The following is a 12,792-nucleotide window of genomic DNA, read 5'->3' as shown; positions in this document are numbered from 1 at the left end:
AATTCCTCAACGACTCCATTTTTCGTTTTCACTCTCATTTTTATCAGGAAGAGAACGGAATTGATCGTCGACGCCATGTCCTTCTCCTTCTTCAAGGCCTCTCGGAGTCGGCCGGGCCCTTCGGAGCTCGCCAGGGCGATCAAGGACAGCCTGCTGGCCCTCGACACCAAGACCTTTGCCAAGGTAAGATGCCCTGTTGATTTTGACGCGCATATTATGCCTTTTTATGGAAATTTTGACATGGGTTCTTCGTAATTTGCTGTTATGCGGGGTTTTAGTTAACGGGTATTCTTCCGTTGCTCCAGATTCAGCTTGTTGATGTTTAACTGTGGGCTGTTTTTGGTTAGTTTTAGAAGAAATAAACGAAAAGGATTTAGGCATGAATTTTGGTGGAACCGTGACTGCCTTGTTTTATATGGCACATTGACATCATTGGTAGGCTAAAGCTAGCATATAGGACTGATATCTATATCTACGTCTGAATTAGTTGATATCTATATCAATAGCAAATGGTTATTTCGGTCTAAATTTGAATGTCTCATCATACTAGGATTACTTTGGATGAGGCTAATGAGACTATCAAGAAACATTGCAGATTCAAGAAATATTTACTTATTTCTTTTTTTGTAGCAAAACGCTTCTTTTACCAATTAATCTTCATGATATGCTCTAAATGGAGGACATTACTTTTATCGAAATGTTTCCTTTGAAGCCCCGTCAACAGCTTGAACGGTGCCAATATTAGCTAAACAATTGGCTCTTGAAATGCTCATGAAATGTTAGCCTATGTGTACCTCACGAGTCTTTGCAAGCTCTCAAAGAGCACAATCAAGCTTGTGAGTTTTCAACTCTTAGCCAACAAAACAACACAAGAACATCGATATTGACAATGACAAAGCTATCAAATCCACGTTTATTCCTCTATTTGTCGGGGTGGCCAATGAGAAGAAGAGATGGAAGAGATAAAGCCTCATACATACGCAAGATCAACGAGGTTACAACAAAAAGGAAAGGGCTACATGGAGCCCCAGATTACCACCTTGGCCTCAAATAAGACATGAGAAAAATAACGTTCACATTTGGAGCTTTGCCTCCAAAGTCTGATGACTTCATTATGTTACTTCCAAATTAATTAGGCACCATTCATGAGTATTGTTGATGGTTTATATGACCACACAGTCAATTGGATCCAGGATAGGATCTGTTTGTTCAATATTGAAGAGGGACCGCTTTCTTCACTGACTTTATGTCTGGTTCTTGAATGAGGTTGCTGAACAATCTGTTCATATAAAAATTCGTGAGAGGACGGGGATTGCTCCCCCGTTGTACCTCCAACGATCAAGTTAGTTGATGACTTGAGTAGGGTAAAGAAAGAACTGTGTGTTCTTGTAATTGTGTAGTGTACGTGTTAGGGGATCAGATTTGTGAACTCAAGATTCCAGCCCTTTGTAATGTAGGATAGTACATGTATTTATACCTGTGGGTATGAGGGGTAGAACCGTCATTTTGGCCGAACAAAGGATGGCGATGAAGAAGCGTGTGCTGACGGTTACGTCAGCACTTGCTTTACAGGTGTCGGCTGGCGAATGTGGTAAGAATTACTTCAACATTGAATGAGAAGTGAGCTGTGGCAGGGTAGTGACACACGTGGTCTGATGAGTCATGAAGGCTATCGGAGCTAGGGGCATGATGTGCCTGACAAGCATTGATGCGATGTTGACACGTTGTCAGCGAGAATAAGCTCGAGGCAGAAGATGTTATTTGCATTCGGTAAGAAGTAACACCTTTCGCGTCGACATAGAGGGATGTCGGCTTGACAAGTCGGCTGAGTGAGGCATCTGACAAATGGTCGAGTGGACTCGTGACGAGTCATCTTTGACAAAAGGGAGGTGACAAGTTCCGCCTTTCGAGTCGATATGAAAGAATATAAAGTCGTTGAGTCAGCGGAATGGTCGTCCCTACTGGTCTCTAGCCGCCAAGTTGATTGGGACATAGCATGTAGTACACTTGGTACACTTGTTCGTTGCTTGACAATGAGCTTATACTCGGGCGAATGGGAACACCATAACAAGTATGATTTGTTTCCATATTGTCCCTTCCTTACTATGTCAACACGGGTAGAGGTGTAGATGCTCGTATGTGTTGAGGATCGATATCAGGACGCAGAAAATAAAAAGTGAGATGCAAGACATGAGGAATTATGTGGTTCGGTAATTGCCTGCATCCACAGGGAGATATATGAGTCTCCTTTATTGTAGAGATTACAAAGAGACAGACTTTCTTGCGTTCCACAAAGAGCCCGCAAGAAACAATCTCATCAAAAGATCCTGAAAGAACCCTAGGTTTCTCTCCTTTATTTCTTTCCACATCTCTTTTGACAATATGCAATTCTCCTTGGCTTAGATCCTCTAACCTAGACTCAAAAGACATGTATTTATTTATAGTGTTAAAGTCGAATACAATACCAATTAGGACTCCTAACCTGAACATGATCCTAGAAAACAGAAACATCCCGAAAGTAGTTTAGCAGGCAATTTGGGGTGTGGTTCGATCGGCCGGTGTATCGCCAGAGCCACTGGTTGGTCAGATCGGCCAACTACACTATCCGCTCCTTCTCCTTTTCTTTTTCTGCTTTGTTTCTGACTCTTTTGATGTCTACCTAAGTTGAAATGCAAAGCTATTTCTAATAGTACGGGTGCAAGACAGGTCAAAATTTGTAAAAGGTAGGAGATAGGGACAAAGCTACACGCACGCATGCACCGCACACACACATATTGCAATTAGTAATTCACAGGAGTTCAATTTTGTTTTTCCATTCACATGTTATGAAAACTAAAATTTCTGTAAAATATTTACATTTTACTTCATTTATAAAGTAGATTATAAATTGGACAACCTATTGTTTTTTATCTTGATAATCAAACGACCATTTTAAAGCATACTTCTAAATTGGGTGTGGACTGAAAAGAACCCGACTTGTGTCCAGGGAATTGCAGAAAGTGGATGTGAATGTAAGATATGCATCCAAGAATTGTATGACAAATGTTTTAAACTAAAGCATATATTATATAATTGAGTATATGTCTACATAACTGCATGCATGTTCAAGGAGTCGGACACGTGTTGGACACATGTATTGGTGCCCAGAGGAAGTGTCATGGTAACTTAGCTTCCTCGCAGCCTTCCTTCAAGCTTTGACCCAACTCAATTAGGTGCCCTATAGAGTGGAGGTGTCACCTCAACCTGAAGACGAAGAGGAGTACTATACCCATGTATACTGATCCCACACGATCCAAACAAAAATGACAAGTTTCACTCTCAAGACCACAAAAGGATCACACATTTCCGAACCTCAGTACACAAGCTGTATCGCACAAGTAAACGCTGCCAAATGACCTACCAGCAAAGGTTCTTGGTTCTTGAATTGGTACCCAACTTCCATAGACACGGCCACCTTCATCTTTCTATGAAAGACTTCTGATATATAAGCTGCCAACGACTCTATTCCTTAGTTGAGAACTTGCATTACTCTTTCCATGTTAGTCTTCACATGAGATTCGGGGAAGAGGTATTAGCAAGATTCAGTCCATCAAATCCTGGTCAAACTGTTGGCGTAGACTCGGTAAATCCCAGTGAATAAATAAGCACATCAATGGTCAATTTGCGGGAAGGTATAAGCATAAACATATAGGTTGGCCAGCAACAGAAGAGAGTAGTAAATGCTGAAACGCTACTAAGAATCAACATTATGGCTCTGTATATGATCATCACGTGGTAAGGTTGCCGAATATGCTTAGCACCATCAACTGATCTCCAAACTGCTGAGAAATTATGCCATACAACACAAAGTCCAAGATGCTCCAATGCATATTTGCTATATACCTGACAGGTACATACTATCTTCCCTCGTCATGTATCGCATGCTTAGCAAGCACTATTGTCCTTGACAAAGTCAGATCATGAATCCAATCCTTCCCTAGACTTGATTTCATGATGGTCCCTGAGAAAATTGTACTCATCTTTCAGGGTCAGCTAATAGAAAATGCCTTCTCAATAGCCATGGAAACTAAACAGGCACCTGACTATTAGACCTCGTTTAATATGCGATCTAACATTAGGGCTGTCAAATGACCCTGCCAATACCACCAAAACTCCAAAGTTGTGTTGGAGGTTGAGGGTTATCATTTTATATTCTAACAAGGACAGTTGATGTGAATCACATGCCTTCTTGAGAGATGAAATCCTCCAGTCTCAAATTTAAGCCTTTTTCCTGACATTGTGCTAATATCACCAATTCCCGCACCAACGTCACTTGAATCCCTAACAGATTTTCTCTGCGATCTTATTAGATGTGGAAGGTTGTGAATACTGATTGAGTTCTTGAGAAATCTTGCCGAACGATTCACAGTAATGAAGGCACACCTCCTTAAAGGTTATACATTTGCATCCTTGTCCCCAATACTAAGAAACAGTCACCAGCAAGGAGCAAGTGCAGAATATAGTAGCTTTGGACAATGTCATTTCAACTTATCCAAGAACATCCTCAGTGCATTTGTCAAGAATATTTGACGTCAAGAAGTTGTGTATGCATTTGTCAGGCATATTTGACATCAAGAAGTTATGTATTGATTTGTTTTCATAAATTGAGATTATATGGAGTCATTCTTTCATCGTATCTTCGGTTAATGACATGGTACTAAACAATCATGCAATGCAGCTCTCTACACGTGGCATAAAGAGAGGAGGTGTTTGAAAGTATATCTACTTTATATGAAAAATGCCCTGTGAGCTATACATGCTTGACTACTGAGGGCCATTGAAGAATCCAATCGACAAGTGGCTTACAACTGCATCGAGCAGTATATTGGTTGAACTTGTCTTGAAATTATCATAGTTGTTCCACAATTTTATCTCCATGATTTCTGCCTAAAAAGTATTTTCACAATTAAAGCTTACTCAATGTGATCTCATTTGAGAAATTCTTGGTTATGTAGTTATATATAAGCAATGAAGAAACATTTGCTCTTTAGTCTTTATGTACGCATCATCACTTACTTTCTGCTTGCTAGTGAGGATTGAAACTGTGCACATATATACATGCAACTTGGATTAATATATCCTTTTAATGCATGCATTTTCATATTAGGCTCTCGAAGAAGTTGAAAAGAATATTCTGTCTATGAAACACATGATTTGCGGTGATGGAGAAACTGAACCAAATCAGGACCAGGTTACCCAGCTAGCTACTGAAATCTGCAAAGAGGATGTTCTTTCCCTTTTTGTCCAGAAGTTGCCAAGCTTGGGTTGGGATGTAAGTTTATAATATATAAAACATAAAGTTAATTATTTCAAGTGCTAAAGCTGATTGAAGTCTTCTTAACAGGCTAGAAAAGATTTAGCCTACTGTTGGGGTATTTTACTGAGGCAACAAGTTGGTTCTACTTCTATCTGCGTGGATTATATTGAGAACCATTTGGAGCTTTTGGACTTCCTTGTGTTTTGGTGGGTCAACATTCTTATAGTATACATATTTGTTGCATGCTCTTTACTTCTATGTCCAATGTACAATCATGCTGGAATTTAAAGATCTATGTTTTTAATAATATATACACATGCCATTTTAAAGTGTATTTTGATTCCATAATAAACTTGGATTCAAACTAAATGCTAAGCAATTAGCAAAGTGGTAATTTAATGATGAATTGTTTGTGGTGTATATGATGCGAGCATTATCACTTTCTCTTGCTTGCATATTTTAAACATTTTCTGTCCCCTTTTAGTTATACATGTACTATTCAGTCCTCTTTTCTGTTAGTAATGTATATCATTTGGCTTTTTTTTTAAATTACTTTTAGGTACTCAAGATTTAAGCTCTTGTAGTTTGTGTTTCCTTATATGTATAGTAATTAATAGCAACAAAAAGCATAAATAATCATCTTCTGTCATATTGGAAGCACTTTAGAGAATTTATGATTCTCTGAAGGGCCCTTGTTTACTCAGAGAATTTCTTGAATGTTGGAGCCTGGAACTAAATCATAGTTAAAGCTACTGATCAACTTTTTTTTGTGCTTCTTAATTTTTGCACTTAATTACAACGTTGCCTTATGAACCTTGATTCAGCTAATAATGTCTTCAAAGCAGTTATAATAACAAAGAGACTGCTCTGAATTGCGGCAATATGTTGAGGGAATGCATCAAATATCCATCACTTGCAAAGTAAGATCTTTGAACTCTTTTCATCAAGCAATTCTTTTTTTCCCCTTCTTTTTCCATGTATTCATATGAGTTTCCTTTTTTAATGTATAATAAATGCAAACTATTAATAATAGTAACATGCATTAGCAGCTCGCGATATGACATTTTATTTTGGGATATGTGGCTTTAAGATTAATTGCACGTCATAAGATTAGTTAAAAACTATAAACATGTTGAGGATATAAATGACATCTATGATCTAAAAGAATGGCAAAAGCAGTCATAACTCATAAGTAGGCAGCACAGAAGAACCATGGCTAATCAGATGGACATAAGAATAGGCATGGGAACCATTTTCACCTACTGAAGTGAGCAAGGTCGATTAGTCTCTCATTTGAGCTAATGGATCCTTGCTAGATACAAATATAATTTTTTGACATAGCTGGGGAGATCAAATTATCTCAAACAGGTTGATTATTCTCTTAAAGGCTAATGAATCCTTGCTTGCTATCAACTTTCTTTGACATAGCTACCATTTTTTCATGCCATCAACTTATCAGCTAGCCTTTACTCGAGAATGAACGTGTACTCTTCAACTGTGAACCGCAAGAAGTTCGGAGGAGCATGAGAAGCCTTCTTAGTGTGAGGAAAAATAGCCCTGTTTGGCAGATGAATAGATGACATTGTTGCCAAGAATTATTCTTGTGCTGAAGAGGGCTCGTTTGTCGTTGATTGGAAATTTTGAGAAAATGGCTGTGGAGCTGATTGGTTTTATGATGGATATGATCAAAAGCTAAACCAAGAAAAGGGGCAGGTATGGAGGTTGTTGGAATTGTAAAAAAGCAAGCATGTGATGTGAGTGATATCAACTGAAACAATCAGGTACATGCCATGTTTGGACAAACTTAGATTAACTAAGAAGGGAGACATTGATGAAGAGATCTAGAATATTGCAATATCCTCCCTGGACAGACATCACATTAAATAAGAGAACTTGAGAACAGCAGCAACGATGGGTTGCGTTCAAAAGGATGAGGAGCTTTCAACAGTAGTGAGTTATTGCATTTGCTACCAGTGGGTGGAAAGACCTAAAGGAATCAAGGTTATGTTAAATAAACTGATGCATCTGAGTTTGATCAAATGCTGTTCATTGGCTTTGTCTGTACCTGATAGGGACATTGTTTTATATTCTTTATCCTTTTCTCCCACTCTTGAAGGGGTGCATTTGGGGAGAAATGCAAGATTGTAGAGCTTAGTGGAAGCGAAGCTTCATTAATGAAGTAGTAAATAGATTGCGGAAAACCATGCTTTGGTGCCATTTTGACGTACTTGTATAGTTTGAAGTGTTGTGGTTTTTCATGAACCATCATCAACTGAATGATAGTCTTGACTTCTTGTAGATATCATTTTGTAGAGGTTATATTCAGTGTGCTTTATCATCTTACGGCAAATCAATTTGATTCATCATGCATTTTGATTTTGTAGTGCTATTTCAGATATGTGCTGGAATCAACAAGCTTTGAGTTATTCTTCAAGTATGTTGAACTGCCAAATTTTGATATTGCTTCTGATGCTCTTGCTACCTTCAAGGTTAGTTTTGCCATCCTTTATTTGTCATGTTAATATGTCATTCTCGAAATTGTGCTTCATGCTGTTTACATTTTGAGCTACTTTTTTTTTGGCAGGACTTGCTTACTAAACATGAAACTGCAGTCTCTCAGTATTTGAGTGTTCACTATGAAGAGGTAAGGTCATAGAAAAACTTATGGATAGCCTGTGACATGAATATTTTCAGTCTATTATCTGTAGACATGTATGTAACTCATCTAACATTAGAATATTGTTCCAGTTCTTTGAAAATTATGACAGGCTATTGGCATCTCAAAACTATGTGACAAGAAGGCAATCCTTGAAGGTTAGGCGCATAAGTGATTTACAATTTGCTTATGTCTGATACCATGTTTTCCAAACATAGACTGATGATAGTATGATGTATTTTAGTTTCTTTCGGAATTCCTTTTGGAGCCTCCAAATTCACAAATAATGAAGCGTTACATCCTAGAAGTTCGATACTTGAAGACAATGATGGCTTTGTTGAAGGTAAACCAGATGAATGAACTAGGTCTTTTTTTCTAAAATACCTCGAGGTATGTAATACTAATTGAGTGGAGTTTTGACCCCTTATTGAGGATACAATAAACTTCTACTTCTTAGTGTTACCTCCTCTCTATAAGCTTGATTCTTTTACCAGTACTCTAAATACAAATCCATAATCATGCAGGACTCGAGCAAAAACATTCAGATATCTGCTTTTCACATTTTCAAGGTAACTTTTCCTTCAGATAAAATACTTCTATGTGTCAACACTTTTTTAAAGTTTTTATGCTTTTTTTTCCGTTGAGGGGTTGTTTGGATTTTTTGTTGAGTATTTACGACACAAGTTGGAAAGTGGAGGCCCACCTCCTCATTTTTCTTATGACCCTTTCCTTGGTGTGGATTCCATTGGGAATCCTAAAGAATAAAACTTTTCTTGGTTTGCATGATGAAATCTAGGAGAGTGGTAGTTATGTGGACCCCATTCAAATGGATCATTTTACCTTATGTAAGGTTACTTCCATAAAAGACAAAAAAATCTAACAACTCAATTGATATGACCATTATACTCTATTATTAAGTCATTCAATACAAAAATGTTCCAACAACATTAAGAATTCTGTAAATTCTGTAACTATCTTCATCAAAAATCAAACTGAATGGTTGTTTTCTACTTTTCTACAATCATAGTTTCTATACTTACCAAACTTCATCAAAATCAAATTATGAAAACACCTTAAAAGTAAGAAAATAGGAGATGCGAGAACTAGATCTTTGTGCATTACGTGAGAACTACAAATTAGAGAAAATTATAAATTTCCTATATAATTGATCGTCCAAATCTCATGCCTTTAACATTGTGTAACAATCAGAAATCCTTTTTTAACTCATCAAAAACCCAAAAAACCATAAAATTTCTCCCTAGAAAATTAGAAACCTTCATCATTTAGCTTGTGCTTGAGATTCAGAAGCTTTGAAACCTGCGAGTTCTTTGATCTGTGGGCTCTTTCGAAACTAGCAAGCTCTTTTGAACTTGTAGTTTTGAGTTCTTTGAACAAGAGATAGATAAGAAGAGATGGATAAGAATACTTTAGAAAAAGAGAAAAAAAAAGAGTCGGAGAAGAGAGGGAGAAGTGGTTGTTGGTGGCTGAAAAACAAGACAAACAACCCATTTGATAAAAGATGAAAGAGTGGAGTGGTAACCCTAAAGAGTATGTGATGGTTTTTTATTTTTATTTTCTGACAAGCATAAACTTTTTAGTTTTTTTTCTTTCTTTGGGCGTGATTTCTTTTGACACATCAGCAATGAGGGTGACTTTTCAGCAAATTTCGTGTTTTTAAAGTTTTGCAGTCAAACAAGACACTTTTGAGAATGCTGAATGTGGATCCTATATCTTTACAACTTCCATAGTATTTTGATTGCATCTTTGGAAGGAAAACTATCAAAAGTAAATTTGAGGTCCACATTCAATTTTCTCAAAGGTAGTTTGGTTGCAACTTTGGAAACATAAAAAGTTATTGTTGTATCCCGTTGTATCCCCTCCATTTCTGATATGTTAATGATAATAAAGATCAAGTCAAAAGGAAGGGAAATCTCTGTAAAATTGTACTTGTTGGGAAATTAAAAATTAAAAACTAAAAATCTAACTACTCCGTAGGGCGATCCCTCTTTCAGCTGTCAAATAGCTCCTCCGTCTCTTTTTTCAGCCACTAACGACCACTTCGCCCTCTCTCTTCTATGACTATTTTTTTACCCAATGATCGGTTCTCCCTCTCTCTTCTACCACTCTTTTTATCCCAAGAATACCTTCTCCATCTCTTTTTCAAAGAGCTTGATGCTTCAATATCGAAGAGCTTGCTGGTTTCAAAAGAGCTCACTGGTTTCAAATAGGATCTTAAGCACAAGGTGAGGATTGAGATTTTTATCACGGAGAAATATTACGGTTTTTGATGAATTTTGGGAAGTAGAGGATCTATGATGAATTTTGGCATGAGAGTTGGACGGTTTATTATGTAGGAAATTTATATTTTATAATTTTCTCAAATTTATAGTTCTCATCTAATTCACAAGGATTTAGTTCGTTGAACTTATTCTTTCATTTTTTAGGTGTTCTTCCTTTGAATAAGTTGATTTTGATTTGATGAAGTTCAATAATTACAGAATCTATGGTTGTAGTAAACAACATTCAATTTGATATTTAATAAAGTTTGATAACAGAATTAAAGTGTTCTTAATGGTGTTGAAATGTTGTGGGTCTGATTGACTTATTTAATATAGTAAAATGATTATATCAATAGGGTTAGATTTTTTCATATTTTATGGAGGTATTACATATGGTAAAATGATGCATTTGAATGGGTCCATATAACTTTCACTTTTCAAGGTTTCATCATGCTAATCAAATAAATATTTTTTGTCATTGAAGTATTCCTAATGGAATCCAAACCATAGAAAGAAAAAAAATCAAAGGAAAATGATGAGGTGGATAGCGCATATATATTACACCTTTTTCCAAGGCACATATTGCTATTTGATAGCCCCTAAGCTAGCTAGTACACCTTTTCCCTTGATTTCATCATGCAAGCCAACCATCACACTTAAGCTAGCTGTAACTACTGTTTTCCAAGATTTCATAATGCAAACTAAGAGTTCTATCAGAACGAACGCCCGATACGGTACGGGGCGACCTGATACACACAAGGGGCACTGAAATACCAAAAGTGCCCCCTGTTTTGCACCTCGTGTTTGTCAGATCGCCCCGCACCATGCGCGGTGTTCTGATAGGACTCTTACTCATGCAAATCCACTTGAGTCATAAATATTCAACTTTACAAAGAGCATCCAAACAGCCCCTAAGCCAGCTACCACGCCTTTTTCCTTAACTCCTATTGTTATTTGACTTTTGATTTCTTGAATAGCACACATATTCTTGTCATAAATAACATACTATATAGAGATTTTCTGAAAAGCTATTATATAATGAGTTAAGAGTTGGGTGCTCTAGTTGGAGTTGAATGCAAAATACTCCCAATAAACATGATGATAAGCCATCAACCAAGAATGAAATCACTCTTGATCAGAGCCTGCATGATTTTAGTCGAGGTCTCAAATTTGCTGGTTGTTTCTTGCCCATGCATAATTGATTTAGTGAACGGGTTTTATTATGGCCTATATTTTCTTGGTGAGATTTTTTGTGGTTCAGAAGCATCAAATCTTATAAATTATGCATGTTTAGGAGTGGGATTTGCAAAATTCCCTAAAAGAGGCAGTGGGATAATCTATATGAAGCGCTCAAGTCTAACAATGATGCATATGTATATATCATTTTGAATCATGAAAATTCCCTGCAGATTTTATGGCCTTACCACCATTGTTGCCAGAAGTTTGGGTTGATTATTGTCTGGTAGAATCTATGGTATCCAAGAGAGGTGACATTAAAAAAATGTAAAAATTATCTAATATTAATGAAAACATTATCATACTTCCCAACAGATTTTATTTTTTCTATTTGTTTCTCAAAGGTTTCTTTGGTCGGATCAGGTATTTGTTGCTAATCCACATAAGCCACAGGGGATAATTGAGGTCTTATCCAAAAATCACGAAGAACTGTTGATGCTACTAAACAATCTTCCTATGAGCAAAGGTATATAATTTTTTCATTCTCAGCTTCATCTATATCTCTTAAACTGTTTGTTCCTTAAGATAAGTGCATGCATTCATTCATGCATGTATGTTGGTCAAAATTAGATAAATGGTTTTTATCTTTTAATTGAGCCATCTTGATTTGTCCTTTTAATATTTAAGCCATATGATGAAAGTGCCATCGAGAAAAGTACATGATAAGAATAAGATGATCATATTAGTCAGAGCAAGAGGGAGATAAACTTGTTATTCCCATGGTTCTACAAAAAGTAGAACCTCTTAAAAATCTTCACTATTTTTAATATATTTTTAACATGCAAGAGATGCACATCTCAACGGTTCTACCATGTAGGTAGCCTTGGGAAAATTATAGAATGTCAACATAAGAGCATCATATAATTTTCTTGTTATATGTTCTATTTTGGAATACTTTTATATTTGCTCATCTCGTCTTTGCACATTAATTGGGGTTTTATTTGCTTTTTAGGTGGTGAAGACGAGCAACTCGAAGAGGAGAAAGATCTAATTTGTTATATGTTCTATTTTGGAATACTTTTATATTTGCTCATCTCGTCTTTGCACATTAATTGGGGTTTTATTTGCTTTTTAGGTGGTGAAGACGAGCAACTCGAAGAGGAGAAAGATCTAATATATATGTTCTTTTGGAATACTTTTATATTTGCTCATCTCGTCTTTGCACATTAATTGGGGTTTTATTTGCTTTTTAGGTGGTGAAGACGAGAAACTCGAAGAGGAGAAAGATCTAATTATTTGCTCATCTCGTCTTTGCACATTAATTGGGGTTTTATTTGCTTTTTAGGTGGTGAAGACGAGCAACTCGAAGAGGAGAAAGATCTAAT

The 12,792-nt window shown here is 36.7% G+C and overlaps 1 protein-coding gene across 1 annotated transcript; it reads left to right on the top strand.

Annotated features, from left to right (window-relative positions):
• Positions 76 to 12,637, top strand: LOC109846854 (calcium-binding protein 39-like). The gene is made up of 11 exons (XM_020416093.1): positions 76 to 183; positions 5,147 to 5,311; positions 5,384 to 5,502; positions 6,142 to 6,216; positions 7,692 to 7,785; positions 7,881 to 7,940; positions 8,045 to 8,110; positions 8,197 to 8,295; positions 8,477 to 8,521; positions 11,831 to 11,933; positions 12,543 to 12,637. Exons 1-11 carry the CDS (start codon positions 76 to 78, stop codon positions 12,635 to 12,637), a joined length of 1,029 nt encoding a protein of 342 aa, XP_020271682.1.

Source organism: Asparagus officinalis, chromosome 7 (assembly GCF_001876935.1).
Source record: "Asparagus officinalis chromosome 7, Aspof.V1, whole genome shotgun sequence".
NCBI classification, from domain to species: Eukaryota; Viridiplantae; Streptophyta; class Magnoliopsida; order Asparagales; family Asparagaceae; genus Asparagus; species Asparagus officinalis.
Note: the sequence above shows the minus strand (reverse complement) of the source record. Positions and strands in the feature narration are given on the sequence as shown.